This window comes from Dreissena polymorpha, chromosome 12 (assembly GCF_020536995.1).
Source record: "Dreissena polymorpha isolate Duluth1 chromosome 12, UMN_Dpol_1.0, whole genome shotgun sequence".
Classification (NCBI taxonomy): domain Eukaryota; kingdom Metazoa; phylum Mollusca; class Bivalvia; order Myida; family Dreissenidae; genus Dreissena; species Dreissena polymorpha.
Genome location: NC_068366.1, coordinates 21,447,456 through 21,459,298, shown reverse-complemented (window position 1 = coordinate 21,459,298; position 11,843 = coordinate 21,447,456). Strand labels below are relative to the sequence as shown.

The following is an 11,843-nucleotide window of genomic DNA, read 5'->3' as shown; positions in this document are numbered from 1 at the left end:
GACTCGAAAGCGTTTCACATCACCCTTAGCCTTTCTATGAAATCGAGGTTAAAATAAATAGGTTTAAACTAATTTACGATAGGTATAATTGTATGGGCATTCCAACATTATACCATGTTAAGTAATTTGTGAATTTAAATATATGTGCTATCATTTCTTTAGCAATAAAACAAAACTTAATCAGTTAAATTAATCAGTTTATCTTGTGTAAATTGCATTCAAAGCTAGCGATTTAATGACGTTCAATGATATGTCAATGTGTTCAACACACTTTACCATTAGAAGTTGTCCATACATTTTATGTACATGTGCTTCTTGTCAGTTCATTATTAACATGAACATACAACCCGTAAATGTCAATTCTTCTCATGAACATTATACAAACAGTTAATAATTCTTACGTTTCATGTCTTCGTAAATTTGAATTCTTGATACATATATGCCATGAAATCCAAATACCGTAAATCTTAGCACATGCAGTATGTTTTCTTCGCGTTTTAATGGCCTTCTGAGTTATTCCTACGTCTAAATTAAGTTCCTGTAATATAACATTATACCCTTGTTAGTCATAATTATTATTTGAGTCAATAGTTTCGCCATTTAATTTAATTAGTCTCTTAAATTTAAATTTAAACCACCTATCAATTATATTGTTTTAACTTACGAAAATACAGGTTTTTAATATAAGAAAGACAATATTTAAAAAATCCCAATTTAACCCCCCCCCCCCCGACACAAAAAATCTAGTCTTAAAATCGTATTGTCTTGCGTGATGATACTTATTATTTTGTCTTCATTCATTCTCTACTTAAATTGGATTTTAAATGTGTTTTAAATTTCAAAAACATTTGTTTCATATTTTACAGCAAACATAATTAAATATTCTATCAAAGCAATTACCGAAGACATGTATATAAAATAAATTATCCATACGGTTATCGATATGGCAGTCAAAGTCTCTTAAAAAACATTGAAATATTGTTTTAGTAAGAAATATAATGTAAATTATCGTTATTTAAAATCACATTGATGAAGTCTAAATGCAAACATGAACTGCGACAAACGTTTCGATCTAAATGAAAAGACCGAGAGGCCCACAAACAACACCCATACATATGTTACAGGGGTATAGTGAATATTGAGTCCATCAAGCAGCCCGGATGTCACGTGTTCGATACTCACTGTGGGTGTCCTTGTACATGTACCTCACCTAGATACACCAAATACTGATTCTACCAATGTAGCAAACTTGAGAGCCGTTCAATAAGCCATAGACTTGCATTGCACTCAAGCTAAATAGCAAAGGTTTTTTAAACTAAGACCCATATACATATGAAGCACATACATGTTATTCTGATGTTTTCACTCTTTTTTCAAACGACATGTTAATACAAAGTTCCCTGTTCATTATAAATTGAGCATATTGCGCCAATAAGGACGTTTATCGGCGATAATAATCGCTTACTTCCTTAAGTAAACTTCTTTATTTTTCCTCCTTAAGATAAGGACAGAGCGTAGCTACAAAGGATAATATATTGACATACAGATCTCAAGTATAGGCTCCCAGAATATAGACTTAAGTATAAATAATGGAGTTAACCCAAAAAGAAATACTTCGGAAATGTGATAAAACAGGCCGCCGATTGATGCCATTAACACGTGGCTCTAAATAAGCGTTTTGTTAAAGGCCATGATACACAACATATTTATTTAACATGACTGTTTGACGACTGTGGTTAATTCTAAGTTTTAAGTCTTGCAAATATGTTGTCATACCGTAAGTGTGAAAGAAAGGGAATCTCCAATAGCAAAATAACCGAGATAAAAAAAAATAAAAAAATATTTGGAGCATATAACCCATATCCATTTCACCACGAATACCTAAATAGAGCGAAATCCTAGCCGATAGCTACGAACCTGTCCAGTTTAACAGGTGATTCTTATCAAACAAACAAACAAGAAATCGCATTCAGGAACACTCGAAATAAATTTGGCAACAAACGGATAGAATTGCGAAGTTAAATTTTGAATTGACTGCTTCGGTACAAACAACACAAACGTTAAGTTTTTCAAGTCATTGAAACATTAATACATGCAAGTGATATCGTTTAAGGTATTTGTTATCATCTGACTTATGTGTACATCAATTGTTTGTCGTTTGTCAGAACCATGGAATCCAAGGGAATATTCTTGTTATAATCTCATGAAAAAGATTGACACACTGGAAAAGAAGCTTAGACAAACGAGCTCCGAGCTGGGAACCATTACACAAAGACAGTCTGGAATATCGACATTGTTAGATGAAAGGTATGTAATGAATGAATTTTTATTTATATTATATATATATATATTGTATGTATATGAACATGTTCCAGGAACAATATTATTAATGTTTATACATGTTGTAATCACATAATACAATACAATGCCTATTTTTAGAAATTGAATCATTTTAATAGTTGTTTTAGTAATGTGTATGTGCAGTTTTAAATATTTGAATACATAGCAAATTTATGCATATCAATGCCTCGATTTTACTATACATTGCTTTGAATATTTCTACCATGAAAGGCCGTCTTTTAATTCCAGTGACTGTGCTCGAATAGTGTTTAAAGTACACCGTTTTACCACATTATGCCATCCATATATTTCTACCATGCTTATATTCGATGTATCTTATGTCAATCATTTCATCATCTCCATTCACATTCTTCCTGCGCCTGTTTCTTGTAAAGTCTACATGTGTGTTGTCCGTACAGATCAATGCCTAATGCGTACAATGATTTTACAGTCCACCGTTCTACCATGCGAAGTCACTTACAGTTGATGAATTGGAATCGGGTGGATGTAAGATGGTCTATTGTGCGACATCCAGCAATGGCCAATCCGTGTATGACGCCTGGGTCAAAAGGTATCTGTCCACGCATATATACGTGATTTCGAAACGGGATATAGGTTCTTTTTATTTTAAGCATGCCTTAATCAATAAATCAATATATTTTAGAACGCGTTGTGTTCGTCATGTTTTCACGCACTGCATTAGTCTCATGTGCCATACAAAACACACTTGAAAATCAAAACAAAATATGCCTTTCATAACCAACGTATTTCATATTTGGTGTTTATCTAACTGCAACATATGTTATAGAACGTCTCTAAAGCTATAATTATAAAAATAAATTATATGCATAGTTATACTATTTCAAAACATGTAGTTTAGTACGTGAAATAACTTAAGTCCAAACCATCCTACCCTTACATATATCGATATTAAAATAACTATTATTTTTATACATTACAAGGGACCGGTACCTCTGATGTCAAACCGCTGACCATGGCTCGCTCTTAGTCCAGTCACTATCGCGATCCTGCCTTGGACACCTGGAACAACATCGCCATCAAGTATGTTAAGTTTGCGCTGTACAAAGGAAACAGAGAGGTGGCATACGTAATTTTTAACGGCAGCGGTTCATCCCACATGGACTGGTTTACGCATACCCGTGTCATTCTGTCAAGCTGGCCTGGTCTTACGTCCAACGAACAATATATTAATGTATTTTCGATACCCGGAAACTCCCATGATACCACAAAGCGACGCTTTTTCATGAACAAAAGTTATGGGGGATGCGACAACGATAGGTGTTACGTTGCGGTGATTGACGGGGGATCTGCGTGTGCCTGGGACCAGCACCCTAGTTACCCGCAGTTCATATACACGGACATGAACTCGGACGACTTTTAAAACAGGCGACAATTTGGGTTGGCGGACTACTTGGTCGTGTTTGTGTACATATGAAGCTATCTTTACGATGAATTATTAGAAACAGTCAATGCAGTTTTAAACTGAAACTAATGAACTGTGACCCTTGACTCTATGGAATTTTCAGAAATGAAGATATCCTTTCAATGTTGTGCACATCAAAGGGTTCAATGTTTAAGAACGTGTATGAAAGAAGTATACGCTTTAAAAATTATACATTCGAACGACAAAAACAATTGTTACGATTTAAAAGGCCATACAATGTTCAGACGCTCAATTGTATACAGTTACAATATTGTAGCAACAGATGCATCTTAAATTTAATACAAGAGTATTCTTCAATTTTTAAATTCATGTAATGTTGGCAATCGAGCTTATTTGTAGTGTTTGAGTAAAATATATGTACGCATTTACTAATGCATAAATTTCTATGAATTTGTTCTGTAAAAACAACACTTTGCTGAACGTGTATTAGCTTTAATAAATATAACCGTTTTGGTTTGTATTCAGTTCAATCTATTATAATGAGCAAATCATGGGAAGTAGCCAAAGCGACCCCTCAAGGTAAGGGGCTACTTAAAGGGAGATTATACGATTTTTATATGCGTTAAATTGTAATATATTGATAAAAATATGTAACAATAACACAAAATAGGCAAGAAAAATTATACATTGAAGACGAATTTCATAAAATGCAGCAAAGACAAATCAGCGCCCCGAGCCGATTGTGACGAAGATATTTCGTACATATTTTCCAACAATAACCGAAGCATTAGTCTTTTTATTAGGATCGGAGTTAGTGTTCGCGTGTCGTACGAATTGATATCGTTGCAGGAAATTAAAATGACCGGTAAAACAAAATTGTGTCTTTGTGTCGAATGAACGAATCTGGACTAAAACTAAATTTAAATCGTACATGCATGATATACATGCTGGCGAATTCGACTGTACAGACATTTTCAATTGCAGAATTAAATATCTGGCTTATTTCGCATTTTTCGACACATGTTCTTCTTAACTTTTATTTTATTTAATATTGAAATAATTAATATTGAAAAATATGTATAATAATTTTTTTACACATTTTAAATAAATGCATAAATATTTGAAAAAATCGTATAATCTCCCTTTTAGCAGGTATCTAATAATAATAATGATAGCATCATCATCATCATTATTATCATCATCATTATCATCATCATTATCATCATCATCATCATCATCATCATCATCATCATCATCATCAGCAGCAGCAGCAGCAGCATCATCATCATCATCATCATCATCATCATCATCATCATCATCATCATCATCATCATCATCATCATCATCATCATCATCATCATCATCATCATCATCATCATCATCATCATTATCATTATCATCATTATCATTTTCTGTTTTTTTTATTGAATTTTTTCAACAGCAAATGAGGCCTTAAATAAAATGCACGTACATTTATGTATTAAACTACAGTTCAATGTATAAGTAGTTCATGAAGTTGTACAAGCAGCATTATCAAATTCAAATAAGTATTCGTTTATTTTCAACACATATTATTTTGTTTACACAAACTTCATTTTTAGATTAAACTGTATGTTATATGTTAATAAAGAAATACACATTTAACATCACTTAATATTAATATCAACACAAAGGATTATAAACGTTATTAACCGTTTCGTTTGGTCGCGAAAATAAATGACAATACCAAACATAACAATTTTCTTGCAAATTTCTTAATCCTAGCTCCTATTAAACTCTATACATGTTGATATTGCCACTGTCTTTATATCCAGTATTTTTTTGAAATAATATATTATGATGGAGGAAGAAACAGTACAACCTTGCATTAGTTATCTGAAATGATTCATCGGGATTAAGAAAAAAAGAGTACAATCTTGTAATCTTCTCATTTTGAAATGAAGATAAAACATGTTACACGAATGATTGTTTAATTTGTATTTTTTCTTTTATTAAAGATGCACAAAAGTAGTGGAATGTTTATTCTCTATGAGAACCTTGGATGTTCAGTCTATCTTTTTATCATGATTCTTCCGTGTATTGAGGTTCCGCGTGCATTGTTTTTAGTAAATGTAAAGGATTCCCAAATGAAGTAATCAATAATTAACGATTTCTGGTGCGTGCTTCACATGTTCACGCAATAATTGATATGACTTAAGACGTCAATCATAAAAATCAATCTTCATGTGAACATGAAATAAACCGCCCGCCATGTGTTGTGCATATATTATAACTTTTTATTTAAGCTCGATTGCAACCAAAGCCATATGCTTATTACAACCGCTCTCGAGTGCGTTTCCTGGGACTAGAATCATCTGAACTTGGAGTTTATGGAGGGGAACTAATGAACGCCCGCACAGTAGGGATCGAACCCGTGACCTCCCGGTAACTAGCCGGATACTATACCCACAACGCGACCTATGCACATGTGTTGCATCTAGATGCAATCAAAATTCGATAAAAAATATCCATTCCATTTGCGTATATCTTATGTACGGCCCATCCTTTAAAATGATACTTTACCCTTGAATTAAATATTCCATGTGTATTGTAAATGTGCTCTCAATCATTCTTCCAGTAGAAGTATTCTTAAATCATTAAATTACTATAGGTACAATTGTATGGCCATTCCAACATTTTACCATATAAAAATTTTGTAAATTTAAAACTATGCACTATTCCTTTAACACTAAAATGAACATTAATCGGTAAAATCAATTTTCTCTTGTGTTCAATGCTTTGTCAATTTGTTTGCATCCATTTACTATAAGAAGTTGTCCATACATTTAATGTGCATGTGCTTGTTTCAGTCCATTATATATCATGAAAAAACAACCGTAAATTTCAATTCTACTCGTTTAAATTATATGAACAGTTACTCATTCTAACGTCACATGTCTTCGTAAATTTCAATTCTCCATGCATATATGCCATGTTATCCAAATACCGTAAATCGTAGCACATCGTGTTGTCGGTAATCTTCGCGTTTTCATTGCGTTCTGAGTTATTCCCTTGTCTATACTGTGTGTTCCTTTAATATTATAGTATAGCCATGTTAGTCATCAACATTATTATTTTTTGAGTTAATAGTTTCGCAATGTAATTAAATCAGTCTCTTAACTTCAAAGCTATTACGCCTATATATTATATTTTTTAAATGACGAAAATACATAAGAGTATAAGAAAGACAATTTACAAAATTTCGAAATTTTAACCCACCCATCCCCCAAACAAAAAATATTTTCTTAACATCTAATTGTCTTTCTTGGTGATACTTATTATTGTGTCTTATAATTTGGAAATTGGCATTTGTCATAGATTGGGAAAATCGTAGTGATTACAATATTTCTCTACTTTTGATGTTATTGGATTTTAAAAATGTTTTATTTAAAAATATTTTGTTTTATACTTCACATCAAACACAATTAAATATTATATCAAAACAATCACTAAAGACATGTATATAAAATAAAATATCCAAACGGTTATCGAAATAGGAGTAAAAGTCTCGTACACCCACATTGAAATATTTTTTTTTGTAACAAAATATAAGGTAAACTGTCATTATAGCAAATCACAGTTATGAAGTCGAAATGTAAACATGAACTTTGACAAACGTTTCGATCTAAATAAAAAGACCGTGAGGCCTACAAACAACACCCATACAAATGTTACAGGGGTATAGAGAATATTGAGTCCATCAAGCGATCGGTAGGTCACGTGTTCGATAATCTCTGTGGGAACATTCTTCATACCTCACCTAAAGACACCAAATACTGATTCTACGTATGTAGCGGACTTAAGAGCCTTTCAATAAGCCATAAACTTGCAATGCACTCAAGCTAAATTACAACGGTTTTGTAACCCATATAAATATGAAACACAACCATGTTATTTCTGATGTGTGCACTTTTTTCATTTAACATTTGAACACAAAGTACACTGTTAATTATCAATTTAGCATACTGCACCAATTAAGACGATTATTGGCGAAATAAATCGTTTACTTCTGATTGAAATTTAACATGCAGATTTTTATTTTATGTTGCAAACAGCATCATAATGGACGATTACCCACATCAGCCAAAACATCAATCCAAATCCGAAAAGATAAGGACAGAGCGTAGCTACACAGGATCAAATTTGTACCTGCACGTCTCAAGTATAAGCTGCCAGTACCAATATTCGAAAAGCCTTTCATAGGCTTTAGAATAAAGAATAGAGTTAACTCAAGGAGAAATACTTGAGAGATTGGATTAATCAGGCTACCAATTGATGCCATTATGATGTTTCTCTTAAATGCGTTGTGTTAAAGGTCATATTACATTACCAATCTATTTTAGCACGACTGTCGCTTAGTCTAAAGTTTAAAGTCTAACAAATATGTTGTCATGATGTTAGTGTTAAGACCGGGAATCTCCAATACTAGAATAAGCAAACAAATTTAAACAAAAAAATGTATGTTTGTATGTAGATAACCCAAGGTTTTTGGTTATTTGCATCCGTTCTCTAAGCGAATTATTTGTAGCAAATTATTATACATGTAGTTGTAATGTTTTTTTTCTTCGTACGACACTCATTTAAGGACCACTAAATTTAAGAGAGAAAATGACAGTGTCATTAAAAAACGTCGAATTTTCATTCTGGCAATTCTGAAACAAAAAGGAATCTGAAATCACGTGTATATGGGCGAGTTCACTTGAAAACAGATACCAGTAGAACGTAAAACATACAATACTTGAAAGTTTAGCGAATTCTTAGCCGATAGCTACGAACCTGTGTAGTTTAACATGTGCCTCTTATCAAACATACACAGAATAAATTGCAATCAAGAACTGTCGGATTAAACTTGGCAACAAGCGCATAGAATTGCGCAGTTTAATTTTCGAATTGAAAGCTTCAGTACTTACAACAGAAACGTTAAGATTGTCCAAGTCAGTGAAACATTCGAACATGGATGTGATATCGTTTAAGATCTTTATTTTCATCGGAATGCTGTGTACATCAATTGATGGTCGTTTGTCAGAACCATGGAATCCAAGGGAATATTCTTGTTATAATCTTATGGAAAAGATTGATACACTGGAGAAGAAGCTGACACAAACGAGCTCCGAGCTGCTAACCATTACACAAAGACAGTCTGGAATATCCACATTGTTAGATGAAATGTGTGTTATTAATTATTATTTATATATATTCATATCAATTTATATGTATGTACATTTACTTCTATAATGTTTATATAGCTAATTTAGCAGAATGATTAAATATGTTCCATGTATCAGATTTTGAATGTTTTTATATGTTATATATATATATATCACGCAATACAACGTCTATTTTAATAGCAGTTTTCTTTGTAGTGTGTATGTATAGTTTAACATATTTGAATATATTGCGATTTAATGTATGTATGCCAATATCTCAGTATTACATTACATTTACATTGAATATTTCTACCATGAACAGCTGTCATTTAATTCCAGTCCCTATGCTCGAATAGTGTGTAAAGTACACCGCTTTAAAACGTTAGGCCATCCGTATAATTCGTTCCACCATGCTTATATTCCATGTATCTCAAGTCCATTATTTCAACATCTTCATTCACAGTCATCCTGGGTGTGTTTCTCGTAAAGTCTACAAGTGTGTTGTTCGTAAAGATCAATGTCTAATGTGTACAATGCTCTTACAGACCATCGTTCTACCATGAGAAGTCATTTACGGTTGATGAATTGGAATCGGGTGGATGGAAGATGGTCTTTCGCGCGACATCTGGCAATGGCCAGTCCGTGTATGACGCCTGGGTCAAAGGTTATATGTCCACGCATACATATGTGATTTCGGAAACGGGCTATAAGTTCTACATATTTTTAAAGCATGCCTTAATAAATAAATCAATATATTTTCTAACACGTTGTGTTCATCATGTTTTCGCGCACTGCAATAATTTTAATTTCATGTGTTATACGAAACTTACTAGAAAAATCAAACAAAATGTTGCTTTCACAACCTACGTGATTCATATTTTTTGTCTATCTGACTGTAAAAAAGTGTATGAAAACGTCTCTTTAGCAAGGATTTTAAAAATTAATTATATACATAGCTTTACGATTTTGTACATGCTGTTAAGTAGAGTCTACGTATTTTTATAGCTATGTCCACTATTCACTTACTTATATCGATATTTAAAGAATTCCTTTATTTTATACATTACCAGGAACCGGTACCTCTGATGTCAAACCGCTGACCATGTCTCGTTCTTTGTCAAGTCACTATCGCGATCCTGCCATTGACACGTGGCACAACTTAGCCGTCAAGTACGTGAAGTTTGCGCTGTATAAAGGAAATAGAGAGGTGGCATACGTTATTTTTAACGGAAGCGGTTCATCCAATATGGGCTGGTTTACCTCTTCCCGTGTCCTTATGTCTAGCTGGCCTGGGCTTACGTCGAATGTACAATATAATATATTCTCTGTAGATGGACACGCAAATGGATCAACCTTAATGCGGCGTTTTCACATCAACAAAAGTTATGCGGGATGCGACAACGACAGGGGTTACGTTGCGGTGATTGACGGGGGATCTGCGTGTGCCTGGGACCAGCACCCTAGTTACCCGCAGTTCATATACTCGGACATGAACTCGGACGACTTTTATAACAGGCGACAGTTTGGGTTGGCGGACTACGTGGTCGTGTTTGTGTACATATGAAGCTACTTTGACAGTGAAATGTAGAAAAAGTAGATGAATTTTATAGTGGTTTTGTGTTGATTTATAATGAATAACGTCTTGCTTATTGATATCAATATACTTTTACTCTTGAATCTATGTAATGTGTATACAATTAACAAGTCCCTGCAATGTGTGTATGGGGTACACATAACAATAAGTTCCAACCTGAAGAATAAAATATGTTACAAAGTATTATAAGCTTTCGAAATTAGTGATACATTCCAACGCTAAAATAAAGTTAACAAATTTTTAGGCCATGCAATACTCAGACCCGAAAATTGAAACAGCTTCAATAGCGTTGCAAATAGACGCAGTATTGATTTGAAACAAGCACAGTCTTCATTTTACTCATTAGTTGATGTTTTCCGTTTAGTTTATTTTTGAAGTGTGAGAAAAATATGTATTACCCTTTACTGACGCATACATTGCTAGTTTATATGCTTAAATAAATATACCCGATTAAATGTGTGTTTCGTCTAACCTTCGTTGATCAGCAAATCATTGGGACCGGCCGAAATCGCAACTTAAAGGTGGTGGTTACTTAAAACAGGTAACGAGTTAAAAGTGGGATTTGAGATTTTCGGATTATCTAAAATAATGATGATAATAATAATAATAATAATAATAATAATAATAATAATAATAATAATAATAATTATTATTATTATAACTATTATTATTATTATTATTACAATCAGCAGCATCAGCAGGATCATCATGGTCGTCATCATCAACATCATCATCATTTGATTATTTGAAGAAGGGCCAACATCAACAGGTCTTAAATTTCTGTACATCTTCGTTTGTATATTAGACTTCATATTCTTTGTAAAAGTAGTTCATGATGTGGTTCAAGCAGCAGTATCAGCGTCCGAGCCCAAGTATTTGTCTATTCAGAACACTTTCTTTTCACATAAACTGCATTTTAGATTGATCTGTTTTTTTATCTTAATATTGCAAAACTTACAATATATTTGCAGATTATTGAATCCTCCGTCTAACTGAAATCTGTATATGTTAATATTGCCATTCTCGTATACGTCGCTATTGGGGACAAAGAGTACATTTAGAGTCTGAATTAAATCAAGATACAGATCTGTTTCGGCTTGCAGTATTTTAGCTTCGTTTTACATGAAGTAAACCATAACCTAAAATTGCATTTGTTATTCGCATGGTTACTTTCATCAACAACTTTATACCAATATTGCAAACAAGTCACTATAACATGATATAACCGGTCAGAGAGACTAAATGCAATAGTGCTGATTTGGAATACATGTAGTGTGTTTCTGCCTAAACAAAACGGAGAACCGATGCTCTGATATTT

At 33.1% G+C, this 11,843-nt stretch overlaps 1 protein-coding gene across 2 annotated transcripts; it reads left to right on the top strand.

Annotated features, from left to right (window-relative positions):
* Positions 1 to 1,978: 1,978 nt before the first annotated feature.
* Positions 1,979 to 10,980, top strand: LOC127853659 (uncharacterized). Of its 2 annotated transcripts, none has more exons than XM_052388347.1 (3): positions 1,979 to 2,307; positions 9,477 to 9,595; positions 10,002 to 10,980. In XM_052388347.1, exons 1-3 carry the CDS (start codon positions 2,135 to 2,137, stop codon positions 10,493 to 10,495), a joined length of 786 nt encoding a protein of 261 aa, XP_052244307.1. In that variant the 5' UTR covers positions 1,979 to 2,134; the 3' UTR covers positions 10,496 to 10,980. The 2 variants fall into 2 exon arrangements, with proteins under 2 accessions (XP_052244307.1, XP_052244305.1); XM_052388345.1 differs by lacking the exon at positions 1,979 to 2,307 and adding an exon at positions 8,628 to 8,952.
* Positions 10,981 to 11,843: the final 863 nt, after the last annotated feature.